The sequence below is a fragment of the Myiozetetes cayanensis genome, unplaced genomic scaffold (assembly GCF_022539395.1).
Source record: "Myiozetetes cayanensis isolate MyiCay16 unplaced genomic scaffold, myiCay2020 scf35, whole genome shotgun sequence".
NCBI classification, from domain to species: Eukaryota; Metazoa; Chordata; class Aves; order Passeriformes; family Tyrannidae; genus Myiozetetes; species Myiozetetes cayanensis.
The window spans coordinates 1,010,639-1,037,690 of record NW_026087577.1 but is presented as its reverse complement, the minus strand read 5'-3'; the positions used below and the strand labels follow the sequence as shown (position 1 = coordinate 1,037,690).

Here is a 27,052-nt window from a genome sequence, read left to right as displayed (position 1 = left end):
GGAGTAGGGTGCACCCAGGTCCAGAGGGCGTCTCTGACACGGAAGTGACACGGCAGGGCTGGGGGACACCTGGTTCGTTGGTGGGGGGCCAGGGGGGCACGGAAGTCATGGGAACCTCGCAGGGGGTGCCATGCCTGGGAGGAGCCCATGGGGATGGGGGCTGTGGGATGGGGAGATGGAGAGACCCCCTGAGTCCTGTGGGTGTGGGGACAGGGCTGGGGTGGGCAGACAGCCCAGAGTGCCAAGGAGTGGGGATGTGCCAACCCCCAGCACACACCTCTTGGTGTCCCCAGGACTATGCTCTTCATCATCGCCATCGCCCTCATAGCCATCGCCTTCCTCCTCCTCACCTTCCACCTCTGTTACAAGTTCTGCCAGGACCCTGTGCCTCCCCTGGCCTACAGGATGCCCCAGGGCCCCATGCCCCTCCCATCTGATGGAGAGCCCCAGGGCACTGTGGCCCCCCCACTGGCACCGATGCCCACACTCCCCAGTCTACCCAGTGGGGCCATCCCAGTGGGGCTGGAGCCCCCACCCTACAGCGAGGTGGGTCAGGGTGCTGGGCTGAGCCCAGAGTGGGAGTTGAGGTGGGCTGTAGGGTGGTGGGTGCTGGGATATGGGGTGATGGGTCCTGGGGATATGGGGTGGTGGGTGCTGAGGTTATGGGGTGGTGGGTGTTGGGGATATGGGGTGGTGGGTGCTGGGATATGGGGTGGTGGGTCCTGGGGATATGGGGTGGTGGGTCCTGGGGATATGGGGTGGTGGGTGCTGGGATATGGGGTGGTGGGTGATTGGACAACGGTGTGATAAATGGTAGGACATGAGGTGGTAGGTAATGGGATATGAGGTGGTGGGTGTGGCATATGGGGTGGTGGGTGGCCTATGGGGTTCAGCAGGACATGTGTGGGATCCCCAACCCCCTCCCCATACCAGGGCATCCCCCTTGCTCCCACACACCCTGCCTTGCCCCCCAAGGAGGACACCCTTCTTCCCTTGGGCCCCTGGAAGCCATGGGGGTGCCCCACATCTCCCCACACTGAGCCCCCTCACCCTTAGGTGACAGCGAAGCCCTTCCTGTACCCGCTGCCACCAGGGCCATGCCCCGAATGTGGCCATGACCCCAGACCCCAGCTCCCCTTCGCCACCCAGACCTAGGGGTGACCCCCCTTCCTCAAGGACAACGTGGTGACAACGCTCCCCTTCACTGGGCAGGGGGAGGGGGGAGACATAGACCCTTTGGGGCATCTGGATGCCTGGGTCCATGCCCCCCCCACGTCTGTGTCCCTCCCCACCCTAAACCATCTCATTGTGGTTCCTCTATTTATTATATTTAAAATGTAAAAGAATTCCCGGCTGTGCTGGTATGCGGGGCTGGGGAGGCTCAGGAGGTACAGACAAGGGAGGAAGTTTAAGGGGGATTCTGCACCCTCCATTCACCTCCAGCTGAAGGGCTCCTTGTCCCCATCCCTTTGTCCATCCCTGTCTCCATCCTAATCCCATTCCCCTCTCCATCCCTGTCCCATCCCCTTCCCATCCCTATTCCCCATCCGTATCCCATTTCCAGCTCCATCCCATCCCCTTCCTGTGCCCATCCCTATCTCTATCCCATCTCACTCCTGTCTTCATCCCATCCCCATCTCCATCCTATCCTGTTCCCATCCCCATTCCTGTCTCCATCCCATTCCCATTCCATCCCTATCTTTACCCCCAGCCCCCTCTACATTCCATTCCATCCCTATTCCAGTCCCCATCCCATCCCCATTTCCATGCCATCCCACCCCGTTTCTGTCCTCATCCCGAATCCATCCCCATCTCCATCCTTTTCCATCCCCATCCCATCTCCATCCCCATGTCTATTCTATCCCATTCCCAACCCCATTCCCAGAGACAGGCACAGGCCAGTGGGACATCAAGGGTTTACTGAGCTGGGAGCAAGCTGCCAACCCAGGGCCATTCCCTAGGACAGGTATCCCCGCATCCATTGTCCCCACAGCCGGTATCCCCTTCACGCCGTATGCCGGTCCTGGCACCGCTTGATCTTCCTCTTGAGGAGCAGCAGGTCCAGGTAAAGCAGGCGTCCCAGGACAGCCGAGGCGCAGAGCAGCCCCCCATGCACGGCCCCCGCCAGCCCGCAGGAGAACACATCCTGCCCTGGGGACAGGCCACCGTGGGACACGGACACTCCAGGGGGGGGACATGGCCACCATCATGGAGGATATGGCCACCCTCAAGGAGAATATGGCCACCTCTTGGGGACAGGGTCACCACCATGGGGGACATGGTCACCCTCAGGGCAAACAGCCACCCATGGTGAATCCAGACACCCCTCACTGCAGGGAGCCCCTGGGGACACCATCCACAGCCTGGAGCTGGTCATGGGGACAGCAGGACAGGGGGACATGGGGACACTCCTCCCTCACCTGTCAGGTAGAGGTTCCTCACAGGGGTGTCAGCTCTCAGGGTGGCCATCACAGCAGGACAGAAGCGTTCCAGGTTGTGCTCAGCGCCGTACATTGCCCCATGCGGGGCCGCCAGGTAGTGCTGGTTGGTGAGCGGTGAAGCTGCCTCCACGAACTCCACCTGCCCGGGCACAGGGTGTTTGAGGCATGTTGGGGGGCACTGTGGGCATGGGTAAACCCATCCTACCCCACCACAGATCCCATCACAACAGGTCCGAGCCCACCCTGTGCAAAGGTGCTGGGGTGGGGGGATGGCATTGCAGGGCACCCTGTCCTCACTGGGCACCCCAAACCCACAGGCACTCTGTCCTATTGGGCACATTCCCTTTTGGTATCCCAGTTCCAAAGGGTATCCTCTCATCACCAAGCACATCCCTGCAGGACATGCTCTTCCCACAGGGCACTCCATCTTGCCTGGGCACCCATCCCACCTGGGCATCTCATCCCACATCCATCCCACAGGGCATCTCATCCCACTTGGGCAGCCCATCTCCACTCTGCACCCATACCCATGGGGCACCCCATCCCTGTGGGACACCCCAACCCATCCTACAGACCACCCCATTCTCATAGGGCATCCCACCCACACAGGGCACCCAGTCCCCACTGTGCACCCCATTTCCACTGTGTTTTCCCATCCCTGTGGAAGACTCCAAATTCAAAGGGGCACCCCAACCCCACAGGGCACCCCAACTCCACAACATACCAGGACGCTCCATCCCTACATTCCCTCACACTGGAGATCACTCTGTACCCATCCTGCCCCCTCCTCTCTGAGCACCCCAATGCATGGCAGGGCCTTCAGTGGGGTCACCTTGTCCCTCAGGTGGGGGAAGCGGAGCAGGGCCCTCTCCAGCAGCTGCTGGGCAATGGACATCTTGTACTGCTCGTAGTTGGGACCACGGTGCCTGGGGAGGCTCCCGGCCCACTCCTCGAACCACTCGTACCGTGCCATGGTCAGGATGGTCATGCACGACCGGCCTGGGGGTGGGGACAGCTGGTGACACCCCCTGTGCCACCATGGGATCCCAGGGGTGGTGCCAGCCTGAGCCATGGTGACAGTGGCAGTGCCCACCCTGTGCTGGCAGCATTGAGGAGCCTCTGACCCCTCAAAGCTGAGCAGATTGGGGGTGCAGAGCTGGGGAGTATCCAAGGGGTCCCCAGTGATGTACCTGGGTGCCGCTGCTCATAGGTGGGGTCCTTGGCAGCGGGGAAGGTGATGAACATCATGGCCAGGTTTTCAGGGACATCATCACGGTTCAGGGCAGCGTAGTGGGTCATCCTGCGGGCAGAGAGGGGTATGATGTGCCCACTGTGCACCCTCTGTGCGCCCACCCACCCACCATGTACCCACTGTGCACCCACTGTACACCCACCCACAGTGTGCCCACCATGAACCCCCTGCGCTCCTACCCACCCACCACATACCTACCCACCCACCCACCCACCCATACACAGGGCACTCCCTGTGCACCCCCTGTGCACCCACCCACAGTGCAGACCCCACACTTCCTCCATGCACCCACCCCCTCACTGTACACAGCCCTGCACCCACCCTCCCCACTGTGCACCCCCAGGCACCCCTCATGCACCCACCCTGTACCCATCCACCCGCCATGCCCCCCCTGCCCCCTGTGCCCACCACAGGGTGCCAGGACCCCTCACATGGTGTCCAGGTCGTTGTGGGGGTAGAGCCAGAAGTTGGTGGGGGGCAGGCCCAGCTCGGCTGCACTGCCCCGCAGCCCCACGAACACCAGGAAGGAGCCCATGCTCGGCCGCACCATGGCCAGGCGGGAGAGAACACCTGCGGGGACATGGGGGTGACACCCCAACCCCACTTGCACGGGGGACATGAGGTTGCCAGGAACATGGAGGTTCTGGGGATGCCAGGGACACTGGGGACATACAGACACAGGGATGCTGCGGACACAGAGGACACTAGGGACATGAGGATGCAAAGGTGCTGAGGACATCAGGGATGCTAAGGATGCTGGAGATGCTGACGACACTGGTGATGGCAGGGACACCAAAGACACCAGGGATGCTGAGCAACCCTGGTGATACCAGTGATGCTGAGGACACTGGGGACACCAGGGACATGGAGATGCTGAGGACACTAGGCATACTGAGAACACATGGATACTGAGGACACTAAGGACAGCAGAGACATGGAGATGCTGAGGACATGGGAACACAGCGATGCTGGGGACACTGGTGATGCTGGGGACACGGGGATGCTGCAGACACGGAGATGCTGCAGACACGGGGATGCTGCGGACACGGGGATGCTGGGAACACTGAGGACACCAGGGACATGGGGACACTGGGGACACAGGACGACGTTACCGGGGTGGCTGCGGATCTGGGGGGGCAGCAGTTTGCCGAAGGTGTTGAAGATCCCAGCGTCGGAGATGACGAGGGGCGCGCGGATTTCCAGCTCCTCCTCACCTGACCCTGTCCGCACCGCCACCCCTGGAGGCCGGGGTGTGAGGAGTCAGGGGGCGCGGGGCACTGCCACCCCGTCACCATCACACACATGTGATCCCCCCCGGGGCGGGGCTGGGAGTCGGGCGCTCACCCAGGGCGGTGCCGGCGGGGCTGACGAGGACGCGTGTGACGGGGGCGCGCACCAGCACGGCGCCCCCCGCGCTCTCGATGACGGGTACGATGTGGAAGGCGATCTCGCTGGCCCCCCCCCGCGGGTACCAGGCCCCCCGTTGGTAGTGATGAACCATCAGCACGTTGGCCAGAAAGCTGGAGTCCCGCGGGGCCGTGCCTGCGGAGGGAGCAAGGGGGAGATGGGCACAGCTGGACCCGGCCCCAGTGTGGGGCAGCACTACCATATCATGATATGCCCTTCCCTATCATGACAAGGTTCTCCTTATCACAGTACAGCTCTCTATCATGATACAGCCTTCCCCTATCAAGACATGGCCCCTCTTCCCATCATGAGACAGCCCTTCCCTATCATAAGGTCCTCCTCATTATAATATATCCCTCCCCTATCACGATACAGCCCCCCCCATAGTGATGCTGCCCTCCCCCAACACAACACATCCTCCATCACAATACAGCCTTCCTCTATCACAACACAGCCCTCCCCTAGCAAAACATGGCCCTCCCATATCACGACACAGCCCTTCCCCCGTGACACAGCCCTCCCCATCACAACAGAGCACCTCCCTATCACAGTAGTGGCCTCCCCTACCATGACACTACTGTCCTTCTCCACACGGGGCCCTCCCTATCGTGACAGACCCCTCCCTATCACGACAGCCCCTGACCATAGAAGAGGTAGCCGAGGAGGGCGCGCAGGTCGGGGTCGGAGGTGAGCCGGGCCACAGCCTGGCTGTGGCTGGTGGTGGCCAGGCGGAACACAGGGGACAGGAGGGACAGGAGGCCGGAGCGGAGCAGGAGGGCAGCCACCCAGTGTGGCGCCAGTTTCAGCACAGCCAATAGTGCCACGTGACGTGAGGCCACCTGGGGGACATTGTGCTATATCACTGTCACCACTGCCACCACCCCACCCTGCCACCAGCACCATCCTGGGATCAGCTTCAGCATGGTCAGGAGTGCCATGTGTTGCCAGACCACAACCTGTGTCACCACCGACACCATTCCAAATCACCCCCACCACCGCCACCACCCCATGTCACCACTGCCACTGCAGGACCAGATTCAGCACCACCAATGGTGCCACATGCCCAAGACTACATGTGGGACACCAAGCTAGGCCACTGTCACCACCAACACTTCCTTGCCTGACCACCACCTTGTCATGAGGACTGTCACTGTCATAACCCCGGACCACCACCTGTGGCTCAGCACCTGTCCCCACCACGCCTAACACCCATCTCCTCACCATCCCCAGGACTTCCCCCCACCACAGCCAGCTCCTGTGTCCCCAATATGCCCATTACTTGTGTCCCCTCTGCACCCACCACACATCCCCACCACAACCATCACCTGTGTCCTCTCCGTGCCCACCACTCTTGTACCCACCATTCCTATCACTTTTGTCCCCTCCACACCCATTACCCTAGTACCCACCATTGCCATAGCCCCTTCCCCGCCATCATCCATGTCCCCACCAGATCCATTGGTGCCACCACCACACCCACCCCCATATCCCAGGCTGATCACTCCCCGTCAGAGTGACACCACCACCCCTCCCTGACCCTGTGGTCACCTCCTCATGGGGGTGGCATGTCCCCACCTTGGAGATCTTCATGAACTCCCTGATGGCTGTCTTCTCTGTGGGGAACTGCTCCTCCAGTGCAGTGACAAAGGCCACCTTGCCGGCGCGCAGCTGGTAGCGTCGGGGTCCTAGGGTCACCTCGTCATAGGGGTCAGGCAGGCGCTGCCAGCAGAGCTGCCCATCCGTCAGCTGGTCCAGTGCCACGCGCAGGAGGCTGCCCTCATGCAGCTGCCCCACGTAGTGGATGCCTGCAGGGGACACGGTGGGGGGACACTGAGGGGGTCACATGGACATGTGGTGGGAGCAGCTGGGGGGCAATAGGGGAGGGAAGGGTTTGGCTTTTGCCTGTTGTGGGTCACACTGAGGGTGGGGGGTGGGATGGGCTGCTGGCATGGCATAGATATGGCATGGACACAGAACAGACATGGCATGGTTATGGAACACACATGGCATAGACATGACAAGCACATGGCATGGATACAGCACAGACACAGCATGGACATGGCACAGACACGGCACCGTTATGGAACGCACATGGCAGAGATATACCAAGCACATGACATGGACATGGCATGCACATGGTATGGGTAAGACACAAGCACAACATGGTATGCACACGGCACAGGCACAGCAAGCGCATGGCATGGACACAGAGCACACATGACATACACATGGCACGGTCACAGCATGGACACAGCACGAACACGCAAATGACATGGACACAGCACACATGCACAGCACACACAATGCGCGCACACACACTACATACCAAAAGCACGTGTGTTGTATGCAGACAGTGCACACGTGCACTGCACACATGTGTTCACATGCCCCTGCCCACTCAGGCAGACACACAGACACTGTGGGGGCAGCAGCAGTGCCAGGTGATGCCAGGGGGCTTGGGGAGTGTCAGGGGCTTGGGGGTCCTTACCAACATCAAACTCGATGCCGTGCTTCTGGAAGGTGTGGCAGCACCCGCCGGCCTGGTCATGCTGCTCTAGCACCAGCACTCGCTGGCCCACCTTGGCCAGCGTGGCAGCCACTGCCAGCCCCCCCACGCCACTGCCGATGACCACGGCGTCCAGCTGCTCCGGCACCCGCTGGGGGCTGAACCCTGGGCACAGGCATGGGATTAACCACTGCCCACAGCCACCACTGGGCACTGAATGCTGGGCGCACAGTGTGTGATTAACCACTGCCCATGGCCACCACTGGGCACTGAACCCTGGGCACACGTGTGTGACTAACCACTGCCCGTGGCCACTATGTTCAGCTGCTCTGGCACTTGCTGGATGCTGAATCCCGGGCACACACATGTGATCAGCCCCTGCCTGTGATCACCATCAGACACCCTGAACCCTCTGCAGGTACAGTACACCTGACAGTGACCCCGTAGCGACTCTGCGATGCCTGTGTCCAGCCACTCTGGCACTTACAGGGCACCGAGCCCTGCAGACGTGATCAACCACTGCCCACAGGAACCACATGCAGCCTCTTTTGCACCTGCCGGGTGTTGAACCCTGGGCACAAGTGCTTGATGAGCCCCTGCCCATGGCCACTGCTGGGCACTGAACCCTGTGCCCACACACGAGCTCAGCCTCTGTCCACTATCCCCACCCGGCACTGAGCCCTGTGCACACACTCAGCTCCTGCCAGTAACCATCCCTAGGCACCCTGTGCACACGCGTGCAACAGGCAACAAGAGGGCACGTAATGGGCAGCACACACAGCATTCCATGGGACAGATGAACACAGACAGAGGGACACACGACAGACACCCAGCACTCACCCCGCTTCAGGACCCTGTCCCGGGCACGTTGGTCCGTCACCAGCGGCCGGGGGGGCTCCAGGGGTGGTCCAGCGAAGGGGTTGCCGGACGGGGCCAGCAGCTTGTGGGCCACCCGCCCCAGAGCCAGCACACCCAGGGCCACCAGCAGCAGCAGCGTAGGCCACATGGCTGTCACCACAGATGGGATGCACAGGTATAGACACACCAGGGACATGCTACAGCCCCGCACGTTCGGCCCTGACACTTATAGACACAGCAGCTTATGGACAAAGGGGATTATGGACAGGCTTACAGACACCCCTGCTTAAAGACACACGAGCTCCCGCACACACCCCCTATGAAAAGGGCATCTTATAGCCACGGCAACCTATGGCACGCTATGGCCACAGCTTCCTGTGGGACCCTATGGCACCCTATGGCATCTCACGGCCATGGCATCCTATGGTACCCCGTGGCTGGGGCACCCCATGGCACCCTATGGTACCAATAAGGTCAAGGCATTCTATGGCTTCCTGTGGGACCCAATGGCACCCTATGGCCACAGCTCCCTGTGGGACCCTATGGTGCCCTATGGCCACAGCTCCCTTGGCCATGGTATCCCATGGCTCCCTATGGGACCCTGTGGCACCCTATGGCTCCTTATGTCACCCCATGCCCTGACACCCCATGGCACCCTGTGGTACCCTATGGCTCCTTATGTCACCCCATGACACTCCATGACACCTTATAACTCCTTATAGCACCCAATGGTTCCCCGTGGGAGATGCACACACATGTGCGTGGGTCACAGGCGTGTGGGGCACTGGTGTGTTGCACACTGCACACACACACACACGTGTGTGCATACAGGCAGCTGTGCACCGATGTGCACATCCACACTTGTGTAAGGGAACACACACCCCCTCCACACCTGTGAGAGCAATGAGGACACACACATGGGCTGACACACACACACACACACACGCATGTCCGTGCAAACACATATGTGCACACACACACAGTTGCTCCTGTGCACACACACCCAAGTAAATACACATATGTACAGACACGGGCTGACACGTGCACACAAGTCTGTTCAAATTACACATGTGCACACAAACGTCGGTGCACGCACGTGCACCCATACACACACTCCCATTCAAACACACACGCACCCACATGTATGTGCACACAAGTGCACCCATACACACACTGACCCTGTGCAAACACACATGTACACACCCCCTGTGCAAACATGCATGTGGACACATGCACATGTATGTGCATACACATGTACACCCATGCACACACTCCTGTGCAAACACACCCATGCATACGCACACATCTATGCAAACACACACACACTCGCCCACACACAACCCTCCCCACCCACCCTTTCCCCTTCCCCTGTGCCTGCAGTTCTGCTGACCTCTCCTGGCAGAATTAAGGAAGGGCCTGTGTGTGCACCATGACACACACATATGTACACGGCATGTACACCCCATGCACACACACCCCCATCCCCTCAACAACCCTCCCCCCAAACGGGACACACCATACACCCACAGCCACCAAACCCCAAACAGAACATGTGCACACATGTACACATACATGTACACACACATGAACACACACGTGCACAAATGTGTGAACATACATGTACACCCCATGCACACACCTCACACCCAATCAAACCCTCCCCATCCCAACCAAACCCCCCCAGCACCCACAGCCACCAAAACCCAAATATAATGTGTGCACACATGTACACACACACGTGCAAACACACTTATGTGCACACACGTGTGTACACACACCTCCCACCTCAGCCCCAAACTGGTGCACAATGTGGATTCGCAGATTAAAACCCATCACCAACAGGTGGGAAAGGGGCAGGTGACACCGAGTGTCCCCTGGGGGTCTTCCTTTACCCCCCCCCCCCAATTCACCATGAGGAACAAAACCACCATTTTTCTCGCCTTTAATAAAATCCACAGCAAAGTACCAAAAAGGAGTAACAGGGGGACAAGGATGGGGGGCACGGTGCGAGGGGGCAGGGCAGGAGGACATGAGACAGGAGGGACACGGGGGTACACCCTGCACTACCCATGTCCTTGTCCCTTGGGGTCACCCCATGTCACCACCCCCAGCCCCAGACACCCCCGGCAAGCCTCGAGCCACAGTCCCCCCGCCGAGGTTAATTAAAGGGTGGAACCCAAGCGGGGAGGGGGGAGGAAGGGGTTATTGCTACCTGGGGAGGGAGGCCACAAGGGACAATGAGGGAACCCCCACCCTGGTAAAGGAAAGAGGGGGCCCCACAGGGGGGTTGTGGCCTGTGGGGGTGCAGGGGTGGGTCAGGACACCTGAAACCACAGCAGCTTCTAAGACTCCACCTGGGTGTAACCCCCCCTCCCCAAAATCCCACAGCCCCCCCGACCCCAATCCCAGAGGATCCCAAACTGGGACAGGGTGGGCTTCCCCATGGGGAAACTGAAGCAGGGGAGTATGAAGAGTGGGGGGATCGCTGTCCTCCCCATGTCCCCCAGTTGGGGGTGGCACAACCCCCTGGGGTAATTTGGGGAGGAGGTGAGGTTTTGGCAGTGAATTAGCTGTGTGGGTGCTGGGCATGGTGGCGGGGGCTGTGCCCCCCCATGGGTCCTCACTGTCTGATTCTGCCCCTCCCCAAAATCTGGGGCTGGGCAGGGGGGAGAGAAGAGTCAGGCTTGAGTTGGGGGGGCTCTATAGAGAGCCCCCAACCACACAACCCCACGGTGCGGAGCACAAGCTCATCACACCAGTGGGTGAGGCACAACCCCCCTCCACCCCCACAGCCCTCCTGGGTGGGCTGGGGGGGAAGAGGGGAGGGTTTTGTGGCCCTCTCCCGTGGGGGCAGGGAGGGTCACTAGTAGACCCAGGTGACAGGCACCCACTGGGGCTGGACACGCAGGTGATCCATGGCCTCCCGGAGCCTCAGGAAGGTTCGCTCCAGGTCATCGTTGATCAGGCTCAGGTCGAAGTAGTGCCCGTACCCACGCTGGATCCGGCTGCTCTCCTCCACAGTCCGCTGGGCATCCGCGTCCTGAACCCCACAACTGCCTCAGTATCCCCATCGCCCCCCAGGGACACTGGAGACGCCCACTGTCTGTTAAGTATCTGCCTTCTGCACCCCAAAACTGCCTCAGTTTCCCCATCACCTCCCAGGGCTGTCAGAGGAACACCTACCACCCACCTTCAGCCCCCCAAAACCTGCCTCAGTTTCCCCACTGCCCCCCAAGGTGGCAAGGGGACACCTACTATTCGTCTTCAGCTCCCCCATAGCCCTGCCTCAGTTTCCCCTTCCCTCAGGCCCCCAGGACACTCACCATGAGCTGTTTGGTGTCCCCCAGGACACTCACCGTGAGCTGTTTGGTGGCCACGCCGCTCTCCAAGGCTGCTCGGTTCATGGCCCGCAGGGTCTCAGGGCAGGGGGCTTCGATGAACACCACATATGGCACAAACTCAGCTGTTCTCAGCACTTTCACTGCCTGGGTGGGAGGGGACAAAGTCACCAAAATCCTGGGAAATAAACCCTCTAACCCAGTTTATCAGGTTAGAGAGTTTATCTGGCATTGAGGTGTATGGGCATGGCTCCACAAAACCTGTACATCAGTTATCAAAACTTTTAAGTATTTATACATTTTAGCAAACAAAGGAATTAGTGTTAATTGGCTTAAGTAGTTCTCTTCATTAATTATTATTCTATCTTCTATTGGTTATTGATTTCTCATTTCTCACGCTAATCAATCCACATTTTCAATCTTTTATGATATTTTCCTGGAGAGGGAAAGTCTCTGGGAAATTGTCTGTGTTTGTTTCTTCTTCACCTCTCGTTTCTGCATCTTTGTGGTTTATATAAATGCTGCATTTGATGTCAACACTAAATTCCTCTCCCAGCTCTAAGAGCACTGAGCCATGTCAGGCCCTAAACCTTCCATTTTTTCTTCCAACATACAGACATCACCCAGAGCTTGCCCATCATCCATTATCTATTCCACTGATTAAATCTCCCCTCAACAATTCTTGCCCATGGCTGCACAGGTTGTTCTTTAAAGAAATACAATTTGTTGGGTAACAACAGTCACTGTCCCCCTCCCTGTGTCTCCTACCTGGGGGTTGACATCCAGAATGCACATCTTGCCAGCCTCCACCACAGCTCGGATGGAGTCGATCCTGGTTCCGTACAGGTTTCCCTCATACTCGCCATGCTCTAGGTACCTCCCAGCCTTGATGTCGGCCTCCATCTCCCCCCGGGACACGAAGCGATACCCCTGCCCATCCCGCTCGCTCTCCTTTGGCTTCCGAGACGTGTCTGCCAGTGGTGGGAACCCACCTGAGTGACACCCACACACCCGGAGTCCCATCCCAGGGGTGCTTACAGGGTGTGGGAATGATGGCAGGGGACGGCGATGGTCGCAGAGAACAGGGATGTTCACAAGGGACAGGGATGGTCATGGGGGACAGGGATGCTGGAGGGGGACAGGGGTGCTCACAAGGGACAGGGATGTCCCCAGAAGACAGATATGCTGGCAGAGTTGGGACAGGGATGGTCATGGACGACAGGGATGGTCACAAGAGACAGGGATGCTGGAGGGGGACAGGGATGATCACAAGGGACAGGGATGCTCATGGGGGACTGTGATGCTCATGGGAATGACGCTACTGGTAGGGAACAGGAATGCTCAAAAGCAACAGGGATGGTCGGAGGGGACAGGGATGATGCAGTGGACAGGAATGGTCCTGAGGGACAAGGATGGTTGCAGGTGACAGATGGTGGCAGGAGGCAGGGATGGTCAGAGGTGACAAGGATGCTCACAGATGACAGGGATGCTCCCAAGGGACAGGGATGATCACGAGGATGGTGTTGCTCACACAGGACAGTGATGCTCATGGGAGTGATGAATGATGTTGCCAGCAGGGGACAGGGAAGCAGGTGAGGGGTGGTGATGTCAGTGGGCTCAGCGATGCTCACGGCGACAGTGCTGCCAGGGGGACAGGGAACACTGTCGGCAGGGCCAGGGGCCACTCACAGGGGATGGTGGTGCCGTAACGCGCCTGGTCTGACATGATGAGCTTGTTCTTGAGGCTGCGTCGCCCCACGCCCTGCGCCCCAATCAGCACCAGCGTTTTCCGGCGGAACGGCGGCATCCGCGCCACCTCCTCATAGATCAGCAGCTCGTGCCGGTCGAACTCTGGGCGAGGGGCAGGGCTGGAATCCATTCAGGGGGACACCCTGTCCCCAGGAGGTGCCACCACAAGCACAGCCCCGGGGCTGCCCCCTCCTTTCCTGAGGGAATGCCAGTGGACACTCACCAGCATTCTTCGTCGTCAGGTACATCATCCTCTTCTTCCTCCTCCCACTGAGGCTGCCACACAGGGCCCCTGCGAGGGCAAGGAGCTGGCTGAGCTAGGGACAGGGACATGGAGAGTGCCATGGCAAGGGGACAGTGCAAGGGGAGCTGGGACCCAACACAGGGGCAGTGCCATACGGACACCGCTCTGGGAACTGGGGACATGACCCCGGGAATTGGGAAACTCCTGCAGTTGACAGTGCTATGGGGGTGTCACCCTGGAGCAATGGAGACATCATCCCATGAACTGGGGACTTGCCACAGGAACAGTGCCATGTGCCACGGAGACATCATCCTGGGAAGTGGGGACCCATCTGAGAGACAGTGCCATGGGGACATGACCCTGGGAATTGGGGACATCATCCTGCAAACTGGGGACATCATCTCAGGAATTGGGGACCTGCTGCAGTGACAGTGCATGATGACATCACCCTGGGAACTGGGGATATCACCCCAGGAACTGGGGACCTGCCTCAGGGGCAGTGCCATGAGGTCATCATTCTGGGGCAATTGGGACATTGCCACAGGGTTCAGGGGACCCACTGTGCTCCCCTGCCACGATGTGCCCCTTGTCCCCCACCCTCAGAGCAATGTTCCCCCCCCACTGCCCCGAGGCCAGGCTGGGGTCCCCATACCCGACGTGGGGGCCACCTCCCCATCCCGCTTGACAAAGGCCTTGCGCTTCTCCTCCAGCAGCTGGCTGGGCACCAGTCCCGCACTGCCCCCCTCCACGTGGCATGCCTGGAGGCACAGAGTCACATGTGGGGACCCTCCTGAGCTACAGGGCCCTCCCTGCCCCACAGGGAAGCACCTCAGCTGCAGGGACTCACCATCTCCCAGGAACCCTCCCCAGCTCCAGGTATTCCCCAAGCTGCACAGGGAACCCCCCCAGCTCCAGGGACACCCCCAGGTTCCAAGGACCCCCAGCTCTCAGATACCTCTCAATCCCTACAGGGACATACACTCAACTCCAAGGACCATCCCCATCTCCAGGGACCCCCCAAGACCCCCAGGAACCCCTCCAGCTCCAGGGACTCCTCCAATATCCAGGGACCTCCCCAGCACCAGGAACCCCCTGAAGCCCCACAGTTACTCCCACCCAGTTCTAGGAACAACCCCAGTTTCTTGGGACCCTCCCCAGATCCAGGGACACCCCCAAGCTCCCAGGAAACCCCTTTGTTCCCAGGGACATCTCCCAGTTCCCAGGAACCCTTCCCAGCTCCAGGGACCCCTCAAGCTTCACAAACCAGCCAACTTTCCAGGGATGCTCCCAGGTACCCCTCTAGCCCAAAGGGACCCCTTGACCTCCCACAGAACCCCCAATCCTCAACTCCCTCCACACCCTCGACAGACCCCACTGCCAGGGGGACCCCCAAATGGGGAGCAAAGTGCCATGACCCCCCCATACCACTGCCCCAGGGGGGTGCCCCTGACCTGCCACCAGTTGGGGTCATCCTGGTTGACGATCTGCAGCAGGTCCCCAGCCATGAACTTGAGCCCAGCCTCCTTGCAGGGGATGAGGCTGTCGGTGGCCGGGTCGTAGTCGAAGTGGCACTTGACAAACACCTTGGGACCACGGGGGTCAGCACGGGGGGACCCCCAGGCACCCCACTCTGCTGTCCCATGCCTCAGTTTCCTCAGCAAGGACACCCGCGTGCCCCTCTCTAGGTGCCCCCCCCACCACGGTGCCCCCACCGTGCCCGGTGCAGCCAGGCTCGTGCAGCCCCCGCACACATGCAGAGGGCCCCGGCTGCCGCCGCCGCGCCCCACAGGACCCCCACGGCGACTCCCAGGCACAGTCCCACGGCCACGCACAGGCACACGCATGTGCCCAGCGCTGCCAGTGCCACCCCTGCCAGGATACACATCCGTGTGCAGGGATGCAGGACACAGTGTTGGTGGCGGAGGGATGTTGCAGGGATGGCCCAGACAGGGATACGTGGTGCCAGGGGATGTGGTGTGGTGACAGGGTTGTTTTGTCTCCCCACAGAGACAGGGAGTGCCTGGCACAGTGCGAGGAGGGGGGGGCACGGGGTGGGCACCCTTTGCCAGCCGGCACCCTGTGTGGAGACAGGGATGGGGAGAGGGAAAGGACAGGGCAGGGATGGGGACAGGGGGAGGGACAGGGACAGGGACAGAGCAGGGACAGAAACAGGACAGGGATGGGGTAAGGGCAGGGATAGGGACAGTGATGGGGACAAGATGGGGATGGGGACGGGACAGGGACAGGGCAAGGATGGAGACAGGGCGGGAATGGGAACAGGGGAAGGACAGGCACAGGTCAGGGATGGGGATGACAGGGACAGGGCAAGGACAGGGCAAGGACAGGGCAAGGACAGGGGTAGGGCAAGGAGAGGGGCAGGGCAGGGACAACCACAGCGTGGTGCCCACCCCTGTCAGGCCGGTGGGGGACACAGGGGTCCCACCAGCCACAGAGCACACTGGCACAAGGCATGGACGGGGGGACAAGGGGGTGTGGAGCTCAGGGGGAACATGGGGAGATGAGGAACATGGCAAGGGGACAAGGGATGTGGGGCACGTGGGCACAGGGACATTGGCAGGGTGGCACAGGGACAACAAGTGGGGATGGGGAGACAGAGATGGGGGCCACAGGGCAGGAGGAGCTGTGGGTAGGGTGCTGAGGGTGGGATGCAGGGGTGACACTGCCAGGGTGGGATGCAGGGCAGGATATGGAGCAGGATGTAGAGCAGGATGGAGGGGCAGTACCTGGCGGGGTTGGATGCAGGGTTGGATGCAGGGCAGGATGCAGGGTGGGATGTGGGGTGGGATGCTGGTGTGGTATCTGACAGGGCAGGATGTGGGGTAGGATGCAGGGTGGGACGCGGTACCTGGCAGGGTAGGATGTGAGGCAGGATACGGGGTGGGATGTGGGGTGGGATGCAAGGCGGGATGCAGGGGCAGTACCTGTCGGGGCGGATGAGGCTCCTGGTAGCTGGGCAGGATCTTGAGGACGACACTGCCGCTGGCATGGCGCAGGCTGTCCTGCAGCACCCGTGGGTCGCTGCCCACCTCACGCCCATTCACCTCGCGGATCACATCCCCCACGTGTAGCAGCCCCTGCTGCGCCACCATCCCCCCGTGCAGGATGCGGGCGATCACCAGCTCTCCCCGCTCCACCCGGAAAGTCACCCCCTGAAGGGCACAGCCCTGCTTAGCCGCCAGCAGGGACTCACCACAGCACCCGGTGACACCCACCCAGCACCCACCGTTCACCCTGTAAGGAGCCCAGCACCCTGAAATACCCCCAGCACCCCATAATGTCCAGGGCACCCCATAATATCCCCAGCACCCCAAAATGCTCCCAGTCACCCCAGCAATGTCCTCAGCACCCTGAAATGCCCCCAAGAATCCCAAAATGTTCCCCGCTCCCCAAAGTGACCCTCAGCACTCTGAAATGCCTCTGGCACCCCAGCAATATCCCTATCACCCCACAATGCCTCCAAGAACCCCAAAATGTCCCCAAGCACCCCAGCAATGTCCCCAGCACTCTAAAATGCTCCCAATGAACCCCTCAGTACCCCAGTTGGCTGTAGTACCCTCAGCATAACCCCAAAATGTCCCAGTACCCCACAGTGCCCCCAGGACTTCCCAGCCAGGCTCACCAGGTTCTCCCCCGCTGCCTTGCGGATGCCCACCATGCGCACAGCATCAGGGGGAACAGGCTGGGACCCCAGGGGGGGCTCCAGGACAGGGCTGCTCGGGGGGGGGTCGTAGCTTTTGGCGGCCACCGAGTCATGGGTCTCCAGCAGTGACTGGGACACATGGGAGAGGGGTCACAGCTGTGTCCTACGCACCTGGCACACGTGCCATGCAACCCAGCACACACGTCATGCACACACGTCACACACACCCCTGGCATAGGAGGGGGGTCACACCTGTGTCACACCCCCCAGCACTCAGAGTGTCCCACACTCCTCGCACAGGAGGGGTCCACGTGTCTCCCACGTGTGTGTGACATGCATATGTGTCACACCCACCTGGCACGGGAGGGGGTGTCACACCTGTGTCCTACACACCTGGTGCGTGTTGTGTCACACCCCCCCAGCACACACGTTTGTCATGCACTCCTCAGCACACACACGTGCCATGCAGGACAGGAGAGGGATCCAGCATAGGAGGGGGATTCCACCTGTGTCACACCCCCAGCACACACTTGTCCCACGCCCCCCGGCACAGGAGTGTCCCACGCATGTCCTGCGCACCTGGAAGTGTGGTTCCCGCAGGATCCGGGCCAGCTCAGCCGCTGCTCCCTGCCCGTCGGGCCGCACCAGCCGCCCGATGTCCCGCAGGATCTCCTGCACCAGCGCCAGGTTGTCCCCGCGAACCGCCTCCAGCTTCCGCTCCTCCAGCCGCTCATGCGCCTGGGGGGCACCACGGGGGGTAGGGCCGGTAGGGGGGTTAGGGAACACCCGGAGGATCAGGGACCCCCAGGGAATCAGGGAGGTTGGGAAGTTCTGGAGGGGTTACGGACCCCCAGGGTCTCGGGAGCTTAGGTTACATACATACAGATGTGTACACACACAGATCCCTCCCTGCATGCACACGCGTGAGTGCACATACACACGTGCACACTCATGCATGCACACACAGGCAGGTGCCCATCCACACGCATGTACGAGCACACACACGTGCACGTGTACATATGCATGTGCAAACATGCACAGATACCTCCCTGCATGCACACACACATGTGCAAGCTCACACCCCTGCATGCACACACACTTGCCTGGATGGACATGCAGACACACGCATGCACACACATGTGCATCGTCCCCCACACAGCCCGAGGGTCCCGGGGCGGGGCACGGTGCCCCCCCGTGCCGCGGTACCTTGGCCAGGGAGCGGACGATGGGGCTCTCCATGATGCCCCGCAGGAAGATGAGGTCAAGGTCGGCCACCCCTGGGGATCCCGGGAGCCCCATCAGGTTGTCCAGGACCTGCTGCATGGCTGGGGGAGCACACGGTGCGGGGACAGAGGGGGGACATCCACGGGACACGGTGGGGACATGGGGGACACACACGGGGGGACACGGAGTGGAGGGGAGAGGGTGGTAACGTGGGTAAAAGTCAAGTGCAGCCAGGGATGCTCGTTCGTCCACCCCCCCATTCCTGTCCCGCTCACCCCAGGGCCCCTTCCCACTGTGGGCACAGTGCGGGGTCCTGCGGGAGCAGGGAAATCCCCGTTCCTCGTCCAACAGGAGGGACAAACGGATGTGCCCCCCCCAAAATAAAACGCCCCTCGGAGGGCAATGCAATTGGTGGGGGAGGGGGGTTGGAGTTTGATGCAGTTGGGCGGTGATGCAATTGGGGGGCAATGGAATGAGGGGTTGCGATGGGGGGATGATGCAGCGGGGGAGTGCGATGAGATGAGGGGGCGATGGAATGAGGGGGGGGGCGATGGAGGGGGCTGCCGCATCCGGGGCAGTGCGGATGGGAGCGGCTGCGCGATTGCGCTGCAATGGCGGGGGACCATCGCGATGCAACGGGGGGCGGGGAGGGCCATCCATCAGCCCCCCACACCTCTAGGGGGGCCACAGCATCACCCGGAGACCCTCCGCCATCCCCATCTCCCTGCACTCAACTCATCCCCCACCCCATCCCAACACCTCCATGCCCACGCCACTCCGCCCGACTGGCATCACCCCACCGCGTGGCATCACCCCTCGCTCGCCCCAGCCCGACCCCCATACCTGGTGGTCCCGGGGGTCGCGGACGAGGGCTGGGGCTGGCGGCGGGGACCCTCGGCCGGGGAGGCTCATGGCTGGGGGGCAGGGCTCCCCCGCCCCAGATCCGGGTACCGCCGCGACCCTCCCCCCGCAGCCCCCAGGCCCCGCGTGGGGCCCCCACTCGCGCCGGACCCGCTCCTCTCCCCACATCCCCCCCCCTTTGCACACGCATGTGCGCCGGGCACGGTCCGGCCGCCTTTATGCACGCGCGGGGCCGTGGGCGCCGGCGTACGCTCACACGCGCGGGCACGTCTCGTACACGCGTACCTCCCGCGTGTGCACCCGCGCGTGCGAGTGCCCCCCGTGCGCGCTCAAACGCCCGTGTGGGTCCCCGCTGCGCGCTCGTTCAGTGCACACGCGTGTGCGCGAACACGCGCTGACACGGGCGTCCCCCGTGCACGCCCACGCCCGCCCCCACGCGCGCTCACGCTCGCGTGCAAACCCCCGCGTGTCCCCCGCGCTCCCCCCAGCGCCTGCGGACCCCCCCGTACCCACTCACTCGTCCTTACACACTCGTGGCTTGCACACCCGCTCATGCGTGGGAGGCCCCCAACCCCCCGCAGCGCCCCCCGCGGCGTGGGGAGGGGGGGACAGCGGGGGCTCGGCCCCTTTAAGGGGGGGGTGGGGAGCGCGGATTTAAAGAGGCCGCACCACACTCTTGTGTACACTCACACGCATACGCACCTACGCGGACACGCACACGCAGGAGCCCACCCTCGCAGAGCCCGTCGCGCAGTGCCGACTCCTGCAGGAGCAAGTCCCCCTGCTCTTGGACACTCGTGTGCCAATCCTGGGCTTGCCCCGTGCACATGCGTGTGCCTACCCTGTGCCCACAGCCCCACGCACACGCACCCTGTGGTCCCACACGGCCTCCCCACCCGCAGCTGCCCCCGCACACGTGCACGGGAGGGGTTGTTGCCCCCGTGTGTCCGTGTGCAAGCGCCAGGTGGGGCACACTCACCCGTGACCGAGGCGGGGGTGGCCGCCGGCATCCCGGCAGAGCTGCGGGTACGGCGGGACACGAGTGACTGGCACCGACGGGACGGGGACGGGCACAGGGATGGCCGCGGAGGCGTGTCCCTAGTGCCAGCCCCTCCAGTGTCCCCAGCACAGCCAGTCTGTGTCTGCAGTGCCAGCACCTCCAGTCTCCCTAGTGCCACCAGTGTCACTAGTGCCAGCACCCCTGGTGTCCCCAGAACCCCCAGTGTCCCCAGCACGGTCTGCACCCTAGTCTCTTCAGTGCCCCAGTGCCCCCAGTGTCCCCAGCACCAGTGTCCCATGTTCCCAGCATGCCCAGTGCCACCAGTGCCCTGAGCCCCAGCACACTCAATGTCCTCAGGTCCAGCGTCCCATGTCCCCAGCACCCCCAGTGCCACCAAAATCCTCTTTGTCCTCAGCACCCACAATGTCCCCCCCGTGTCCTCAGCGATCCCAGTGCCAGCACCCCGATGTCCGCAGTGTCCCCAGCACCCTCAGTGTCCCCAGTGCCATCACGCCAAGTGTCCCCAGCGCTCACAGTGCCCCCGGAGTCCCGAGCCCCTCCCAGTACCCCCTCAAGTATCCCTCTGAGCAGGCAAAGGCAGGACAGGCGGTGGCTGCAGGGGTCTTTATTGCTGGGGGTCTGTCCCTGCCCCGCGGGGTCGGCTTTAGCGGGGGACGAGGGTATGGTGGGGGGCGGGGGCCGCATCCCCCCAGGCTCCTCTTCACCCACTTGGCCCCGGCAGAGTCTCTGCAATGAGAGGGAGGTCAGCACCCTGAGACCCTGTGGGGCCCCTCAGCCCTGTGTCCCCCACCCTGCAGGGCCCCCTCAGGTCCCCCTGGCCTTGTGTTCCCCACACCAGCATCCCATAGGGACCCCCAGATCCCCCCGGCCCCATGTCTCCCACCTCACACCCTTCAGGGACCCCCCAGATCCCCCTGGCCCCATGTCCCCCACCTTACACACTGCAGGGACCCCCTGAATCCCCCCAACCCTCTGCCCCCCACCCTAGGGTTCCTCCTTCTACCCCCAGGATGACCCCCATTGGGGAAACTGAGGCTCGGGTGGCACTGGGGGATGGTCCTCCTGCCTGCTGCCCCTCTGGCCCCCCTTACCTGGAGACTCAGCACCCTGCAGCACCTAAGGGCTCCTCACCCAGCACGTGCCCACCTGCCCGCTTCCCATACCTGGAATGGGAGGGGCACATTACAGGGGCAGCGGGGGGAGGGGAGGGGGTTGCGGTGGGGTGGGGGCACATGGGGAGCATGTCGCAATAGGGAGCATGTCTGACAGGAAGTGTATTGTGACGGGGAGGGTGTCACGATGGGGAGCATGTTGTGATGGGGCGTGTGTGGCAATGGGGAGTGTGCTAGGATAGGGAGCATGTCATGACAGGGACAATGTCGCAGTGGAGAGCCTATTGCAATGAGTAGCACATCGTGTTGCAATGGCAAGGCAAGTGTGTCGCAGAGGGAAGTGTGTCACGACGGGCAGCATGCCACAACACAGAGAGTGTTGCAGCGAGAAGGGTGATGCGATGGGGAGAATATCGCGACCGTGAGCATGTGTCGGGCAGGCCCTGCTCACCGGGGGCGTGTCACGACGTTCAGGTACTGCTGCAGGTCATTGTAGAAGCGCAGCAGGTCCTCGACGGGTGCATCGTCGCCAGGGTAGGTGGGCTGGGCCGGGGCTGCGGGGGTCCTCAGCGGCAGCAGCACCAGCACACAGGCCACCAGCAAGAATGGAGGCCAGCGGGGAGACATGGCTGGGGACAGGACAGCTGTGAGCACACGTGTGTGCATGGCACACGGATCACACACAGTTGGGGACAGGGCAGCTGTGCACACACTCCCATGTGCACACATCTGCACGCTTCATGTACTCGCTCATGTGTGCAAACATGTACACGCACACACACACGTGCATGAGTACACACACCCGCACATTCACATGCACACACACACATGCACACACACACGTGCACACACATGCACACACTCCCACGTACACACACCTGCACACTCCCATGCCCACTCCATGTCCCACCCCTGCACACTCACCCCCAAACTCCCAGCCTTGTACAAACGTGTGCACACCCATTTCACAGGCCCACACACACTCCAACCCCTTGCACACCCCACTGATCACACACCCTCCCTCTGCTCACACCCACAGCCCCACCTTTCTTTAGCCCTCTGGCCCCACTCACCTGCTTCCACGGGTAGGGGCACAGCGGGACAAAGGGACACAGCGGGATGAGGGGATGCAACTGACACCGTGGTTCCTTGTTGCCACAACTGCCACTGCTGTGCTGGCCCTTATATCCCTCTCTACGGGCCCCCCCCACGACGTCACCCTGCCACGCAGCACCTGTGTCCAGGTGCCCACTCGGCCGGGGGGGAAGGCTGGGGCCATCGTGGGGGGTGACAGGGACAGGTGGCCCCTGCACAGCACTGGTTAATGTTTGACCCTGGGCTGGGGGGGCTTCTGTGGGGGGACAGGATATGGACATGGGTGTCCAACGTCAGGGATGAAAAGAGGGACAGCTGTGGGGACAGAGGGATTAGAGGGGAACAGCCAGGGGGCTGGTGGAGTGCAAGGTTGGGAGGTGGTCAGAGGGGTGGACAGATGGATGGGAAGTGGGACAGGGAGACATTGGAGGGACAGACAGATGGACGGGGGTGTGGGAAGGCTGAGGGAGTGACGGGGTCAATGTTGAGGTGAGGGGTGGATAGAAGGACAGAGGAAAAAAGGGACAGAGGGACAGAGACATCGGTGCGAGGGAGATACAGCCATCCCCCACTGTGGCCATGCCTGAGGACGTGACTGTCCCCCTGCTCCCACCATGGCCAGGGGGAGGGTCAGTGGGATGGGGGACCCCCAGGCCTGGCACAGCCCCAATGGCTGCAGTCCCTGTGCGGGGGGACGCCCTGGTGGGTGTCAGCACCCACTGCCCTTGCACCCCACACCCAGTAAACTCCAGTACCCCCATACACACCAACATCACTGCTAGTGCACCCCACATCCAGTTCCTCCTACAACCAGTGCACCCCTGCACCCACTGCTGGCGCACCCCACACCTAGTGCACCCCATACCTCCACCCCAGCACCCACCACTAGTGTCCCCCTGTGGCCTACGAGCCCAAAACCATCATGCCAAGCACATCCCCAACCCCATGCAGCTCCACACCCAGCCTCAGGGAACCCCATTTCCCGTGCACCCCAACACCCATCGACAGTGTATCTCCCAGAACTGCCCCCCGATACCCCCACACCCAGTGCACGCCAGTTTCTAACCCCAGTGTGCCCCAGCATACCCCACTTCGACCTCTCCCTCCCCACCCCCCTCCCAAAAGCCCCCCACTCCTCACCCCCTTTCCCCTTCCATTCCTTCATTTACTTCCCCCTTTCAACCCTCACCCCCCATCTCTCCCCACCCTCCACCCCCTGTCCCTGCACCCAAAGATGTCCTGTCCCTTATTCCTTCCACCCAGCCTCACCTCCTCCATCCCTCCTGCACTCCTCCATCCTTCCTGCACTCCTCCATCCCTCCTGCATCCTCCCTGAATCCCTCCATACCCCCTGCACCCCTCAATTCCTCCCACGTCCTTCCTGTACCCCTCTATTCCTCCATCTCCTCTCCATCCTCCCCTGCAACCCTCCATCCCACCTGTGCACACCCCTCCATCCCCTCTCCACCCCACCTTCAACCCCCCCACCTCGTCGTCCCCCTTGCAACCCTACATCCTTCCTGCACTTCTCCATTCCCTCCACATCCCCTCTGCACCCTTTTATCCTTCTCTGCACTCCTCCATCCCTCTTGCAGCCCTATATTTCCCCCGCGCCCCCCCACACACATAGCTCAGACCCGGCGGTGCCCACGATCGTGTCTTTATTGCCGCTGCGGGGGCGTGCAGGGACTACGCGGGACGCCCCCGACAGCGATGGGGAGGGGACGGGGTCGGGGCCGCCCCCGACAGTGGGACGCCCCCGGGTCGGGATCTGGAAATCCCCGACCCTCCAGAGGGGAGTCCCGCACTTGCCCTCGGTCCCCTGGGGAGATCTGGAGAAATGTGGAGGATTTGGGGGATAGGAGAACTGGGAGGAAGAAAGACGGTCACCACGTGGAGTCGTCGTCGTACCTGCGGGGAAGACCTGGTGTGAGAAAAGGGGAAACGAGACCCCCAAATCCCCCTGGGACTCCAAACAACCCCGGGACCCCCACCCTGGGGTGCGGGGGACGGTGCAGCCCCCGTCCCTGTGCGCGGGGCGGTGGGGACAGGGACGGGAACACTCACCGTGGCCTGTCACTGACGGCCCCCACGAGCAGCTCCGTCACCGCGACGTCTGGGCTGGCGCGTTTGCCATACCTGCGGGACACGGGACACACGCAACGGGGACTCCACGGGGGCGTGCACGAGTATGCAAGGGAGGAACCGCCGGAGGCCCCGGGCGTGCACAAGGACCGGCACGAGCGTGAAAATGGGGATTCGCGCGTGAAAAGGGGCTCGCACGAGCAGCGCGGGGCTCTCCCACGCACGTTTTTGGTCACTCACGCTCACCTCTGCCGCGTGACCAGGTTGATGTAGTGGCGAAGTGCCGAGAAGTACCGGGCCATCTCCTCGGGGGACGCGTCGTCCCCGGGGCTCTCGGGCTTGGCGGGGTACGCGGCCGCCAGCGCGACCAAGCACAACAGGGCACAGAGCGACACGGCCACCAGCGCGCGCCACGGCCGCGGGGACAGCACCATCTGCGGGAACACGCGGGAGAGGGGCGCCTATGGCTATGTGTGGGTCACCCCCATCGCCCCTGGCTACTCCTATCACCCCCGGGGACCCCCATCACCGTCAGCTCCCCACATTGCACCCCAGGGACCCCCATCACCCCCAGGGACCCCCATCACCACTGGGTACCCCCAACACGGCTCTGTCCCCCACCAAACCCCCATCCCCCCAAGGTATCTCATCCCCAAGGACCCCAACCCTTGTGGGAATGTCACACCCACAGGATGCCCCCCTGTCCCCCAAGGGGATGTGTCCCTCTGCCACCTGGGATCCCAGTCCCACTCAAGAGACAGCTTCCCTCCAGGGTCCCCCCCCACCATGCCCCATGGGACACCTCTCTCCCAGAGACGCCCACAGTGTCTCAAAGGGGTTGTGCCACCCCAAAGGACCCCAGAGACCCACATCCATCCTAAGGGGCACCTCCCCACAAGGGATGCCACATGTCCCCAAGGGAGGGGAGTGATTCTCCCTCCCCGGGGTGCCGACCTCTCCTCAGGGACCCCATGGAACCCCAGTCCCATCCCCACACTCACAATGGTGGAGGCGGAGGTGACAGGCAGGGTCTGGTAGTGGGATGACAGCGCCAGGGACACAGCGGCTCCCAGACCTGCCTGGGGTTTTTATAGCCTGGGGGGGGGGCTCCTGGCTCCTCCCTCATGCATGACAGACCCACGGGCACTCAGGACCCCAGTGATCCCCCTGCCACCACTCCTGGCCAGGGGACATGTGCTAGCACCTTGTCACTGTCCCTTGGCAGAGCCCCCCAGCCTGGGACACTGAGGGGCTGGGGAGGACAGAGCATGGGGGGCATGGATGGGACACGGGCAGCTACAGAACACAGATGGGAAAATGCCAGACCGGCACAGGACATGGACACAGATGTGACATGTCACCAGGGCACACAGGTACAGGTGTGACATGTAGCCGGGGCACACTCGCACAGGAGTGACAAGCAGCCATGGCACAAGGACACAGGACATGGACACAGATGTGAGACACAACCATGGTGCATGGACATGGGTGTGACATGCAGCCATGGCACACGGGCACAGAAGTGACATGCAGCCATGGCACAAGGACACACATGTCACATGCAGCCATGGCACAGATGTGACATACAACCTTGGCAAATGGGCATGGGACATGGACATGGATATGACATGTAGCCAGGGCTCATGAATATATCACAAGGACACAGAAGTGACAGGCATCCATGGCATAGGGACACACCTGTGACATGCAGCCATGGCACATGGGCATGGGACATGGACACAGATGTTACAAAACCATGGCACAGGACATGAATACAGAGGTGACATGCAAGCATGGCACATGAACACAGGCAGGACAGGCAGGCATGGTACATGAATACGGCACATGGACACAGGTGTGACATACAGCCATGGCCTGTGGGCACAGAAGTGACACAGCCATGGCACAGGGACACAAATATCACACACAGCCATGGCACACACATATGTCCACAAGACAGCCTCAGGATGTGACAGTGACACAGGGACATCAGCCACACCGAGGGACACAAACACGGCACAGCCATGACGCAGCACATGGGACATGACCCACGGCCCTGGCTAAAGCCACCCATGGGGAACAGAGCAGAGGACAGTCCCAGCCCAAAGCCGTGGCTGTCTCAGTTTCCCCAGACGGGGCACGAAGTCCCTGTCACGGCAGTCCTCGTCACCACAGCCGCTGTCACCACAGCCTCTGCC

General features: G+C 61.8%; 5 protein-coding genes across 14 annotated transcripts; 1 reads left to right on the top strand and 4 right to left on the bottom strand.

Moving 5' to 3' along the window:
* The first annotated feature begins 258 nt into the window (after positions 1–258).
* LOC126646564 (basic proline-rich protein-like) lies at positions 259–1,190 on the top strand. Its single transcript, XM_050327995.1, has 2 exons — positions 259–546; positions 1,057–1,190. Exons 1-2 carry the CDS (start codon positions 298–300, stop codon positions 1,153–1,155), a joined length of 348 nt encoding a protein of 115 aa, XP_050183952.1. The 5' UTR covers positions 259–297; the 3' UTR covers positions 1,156–1,190.
* Positions 1,191–1,852: 662 nt separating this feature from the next.
* On the bottom strand, positions 1,853–8,612 carry LOC126646515 (all-trans-retinol 13,14-reductase-like). The gene is made up of 11 exons (XM_050327918.1): positions 8,447–8,612; positions 7,589–7,771; positions 6,676–6,905; positions 5,744–5,939; positions 5,038–5,235; positions 4,806–4,931; positions 4,125–4,263; positions 3,632–3,741; positions 3,274–3,440; positions 2,421–2,580; positions 1,853–2,151 (listed from the first exon to the last, which is right to left on the bottom strand). The coding sequence occupies exons 1-11, from the start codon at positions 8,610–8,612 to the stop codon at positions 2,006–2,008; spliced, it is 1,821 nt and encodes a 606-aa protein (XP_050183875.1). The 3' UTR covers positions 1,853–2,005.
* Positions 8,613–10,390: 1,778 nt separating this feature from the next.
* MPP2 (MAGUK p55 scaffold protein 2) lies at positions 10,391–20,570 on the bottom strand. Of its 10 annotated transcripts, none has more exons than XM_050327925.1 (12): positions 20,521–20,570; positions 18,663–18,781; positions 18,036–18,194; positions 17,436–17,585; positions 16,738–16,965; positions 15,247–15,378; positions 14,448–14,553; positions 13,775–13,843; positions 13,492–13,653; positions 12,571–12,773; positions 11,821–11,949; positions 10,391–11,504 (listed from the first exon to the last, which is right to left on the bottom strand). In XM_050327925.1, exons 1-12 carry the CDS (start codon positions 20,549–20,551, stop codon positions 11,328–11,330), a joined length of 1,665 nt encoding a protein of 554 aa, XP_050183882.1. In that variant the 5' UTR covers positions 20,552–20,570; the 3' UTR covers positions 10,391–11,327. The 10 variants fall into 10 exon arrangements, with proteins under 10 accessions (XP_050183882.1, XP_050183884.1, XP_050183881.1 ...); XM_050327927.1 differs by lacking the exon at positions 20,521–20,570 and adding an exon at positions 20,069–20,198; XM_050327924.1 differs by lacking the exon at positions 20,521–20,570 and adding an exon at positions 20,059–20,162.
* Positions 20,571–21,661: 1,091 nt separating this feature from the next.
* Positions 21,662–22,301, bottom strand: LOC126646566 (pancreatic hormone-like). Its single transcript, XM_050327997.1, has 2 exons — positions 22,126–22,301; positions 21,662–21,725 (listed from the first exon to the last, which is right to left on the bottom strand). Exons 1-2 carry the CDS (start codon positions 22,299–22,301, stop codon positions 21,662–21,664), a joined length of 240 nt encoding a protein of 79 aa, XP_050183954.1.
* A 2,321-nt stretch (positions 22,302–24,622) lies between these two features.
* On the bottom strand, positions 24,623–25,288 carry LOC126646565 (peptide YY-like). Its single transcript, XM_050327996.1, has 3 exons — positions 25,101–25,288; positions 24,837–24,908; positions 24,623–24,680 (listed from the first exon to the last, which is right to left on the bottom strand). Exons 1-3 carry the CDS (start codon positions 25,286–25,288, stop codon positions 24,656–24,658), a joined length of 285 nt encoding a protein of 94 aa, XP_050183953.1. The 3' UTR covers positions 24,623–24,655.
* Between the last annotated feature and the right edge of the window lie 1,764 nt (positions 25,289–27,052).

What these genes read in the sequence shown, in the direction of transcription:
- LOC126646564 (XM_050327995.1), top strand. Translation starts at nt 298, where the DNA reads ATGCTCTTCATCATCGCCATCGCCCTCATAGCCATCGCCTTCCTCCTC. An exon ending in AGCCCCCACCCTACAGCGAG is followed by an intron (nt 547 to 1,056) that starts GTGGGTCAGGGT and finishes CCTCACCCTTAG; the next exon opens with GTGACAGCGAAGCCCTTCCT.
- LOC126646515 (XM_050327918.1), bottom strand. Translation starts at nt 8,612, where the DNA reads ATGTGGCCTACGCTGCTGCTGCTGGTGGCCCTGGGTGTGCTGGCTCTG. An exon ending in GGACAGGGTCCTGAAGCGGG is followed by an intron (nt 7,772 to 8,446) that starts GTGAGTGCTGGG and finishes GCCTGTGCCCAG; the next exon opens with GGTTCAGCCCCCAGCGGGTG. An exon ending in CGGCATCGAGTTTGATGTTG is followed by an intron (nt 6,906 to 7,588) that starts GTAAGGACCCCC and finishes TGTCCCCTGCAG; the next exon opens with GCATCCACTACGTGGGGCAG.
- MPP2 (XM_050327924.1), bottom strand. Translation starts at nt 20,095, where the DNA reads ATGAGCGGGTGTGCAAGCCACGAGTGTGTAAGGACGA. An exon ending in TCGTCCGCTCCCTGGCCAAG is followed by an intron (nt 18,195 to 18,662) that starts GTACCGCGGCAC and finishes GGTGCCCCCCAG; the next exon opens with GCGCATGAGCGGCTGGAGGA. An exon ending in AGCCTCATCCGCCCCGACAG is followed by an intron (nt 15,379 to 16,737) that starts GTACTGCCCCTG and finishes CGTGGTCCCAAG; the next exon opens with GTGTTTGTCAAGTGCCACTT.
- LOC126646566 (XM_050327997.1), bottom strand. Translation starts at nt 22,301, where the DNA reads ATGTCTCCCCGCTGGCCTCCATTCTTGCTGGTGGCCTGTGTGCTGGTG. An exon ending in AACGTCGTGACACGCCCCCG is followed by an intron (nt 21,726 to 22,125) that starts GTGAGCAGGGCC and finishes CTCCCATTCCAG; the next exon opens with GTATGGGAAGCGGGCAGGTG.
- LOC126646565 (XM_050327996.1), bottom strand. Translation starts at nt 25,288, where the DNA reads ATGGTGCTGTCCCCGCGGCCGTGGCGCGCGCTGGTGGCCGTGTCGCTC. An exon ending in AACCTGGTCACGCGGCAGAG is followed by an intron (nt 24,909 to 25,100) that starts GTGAGCGTGAGT and finishes CGTGTCCCGCAG; the next exon opens with GTATGGCAAACGCGCCAGCC. An exon ending in GCCGTCAGTGACAGGCCACG is followed by an intron (nt 24,681 to 24,836) that starts GTGAGTGTTCCC and finishes TCTTCCCCGCAG; the next exon opens with GTACGACGACGACTCCACGT.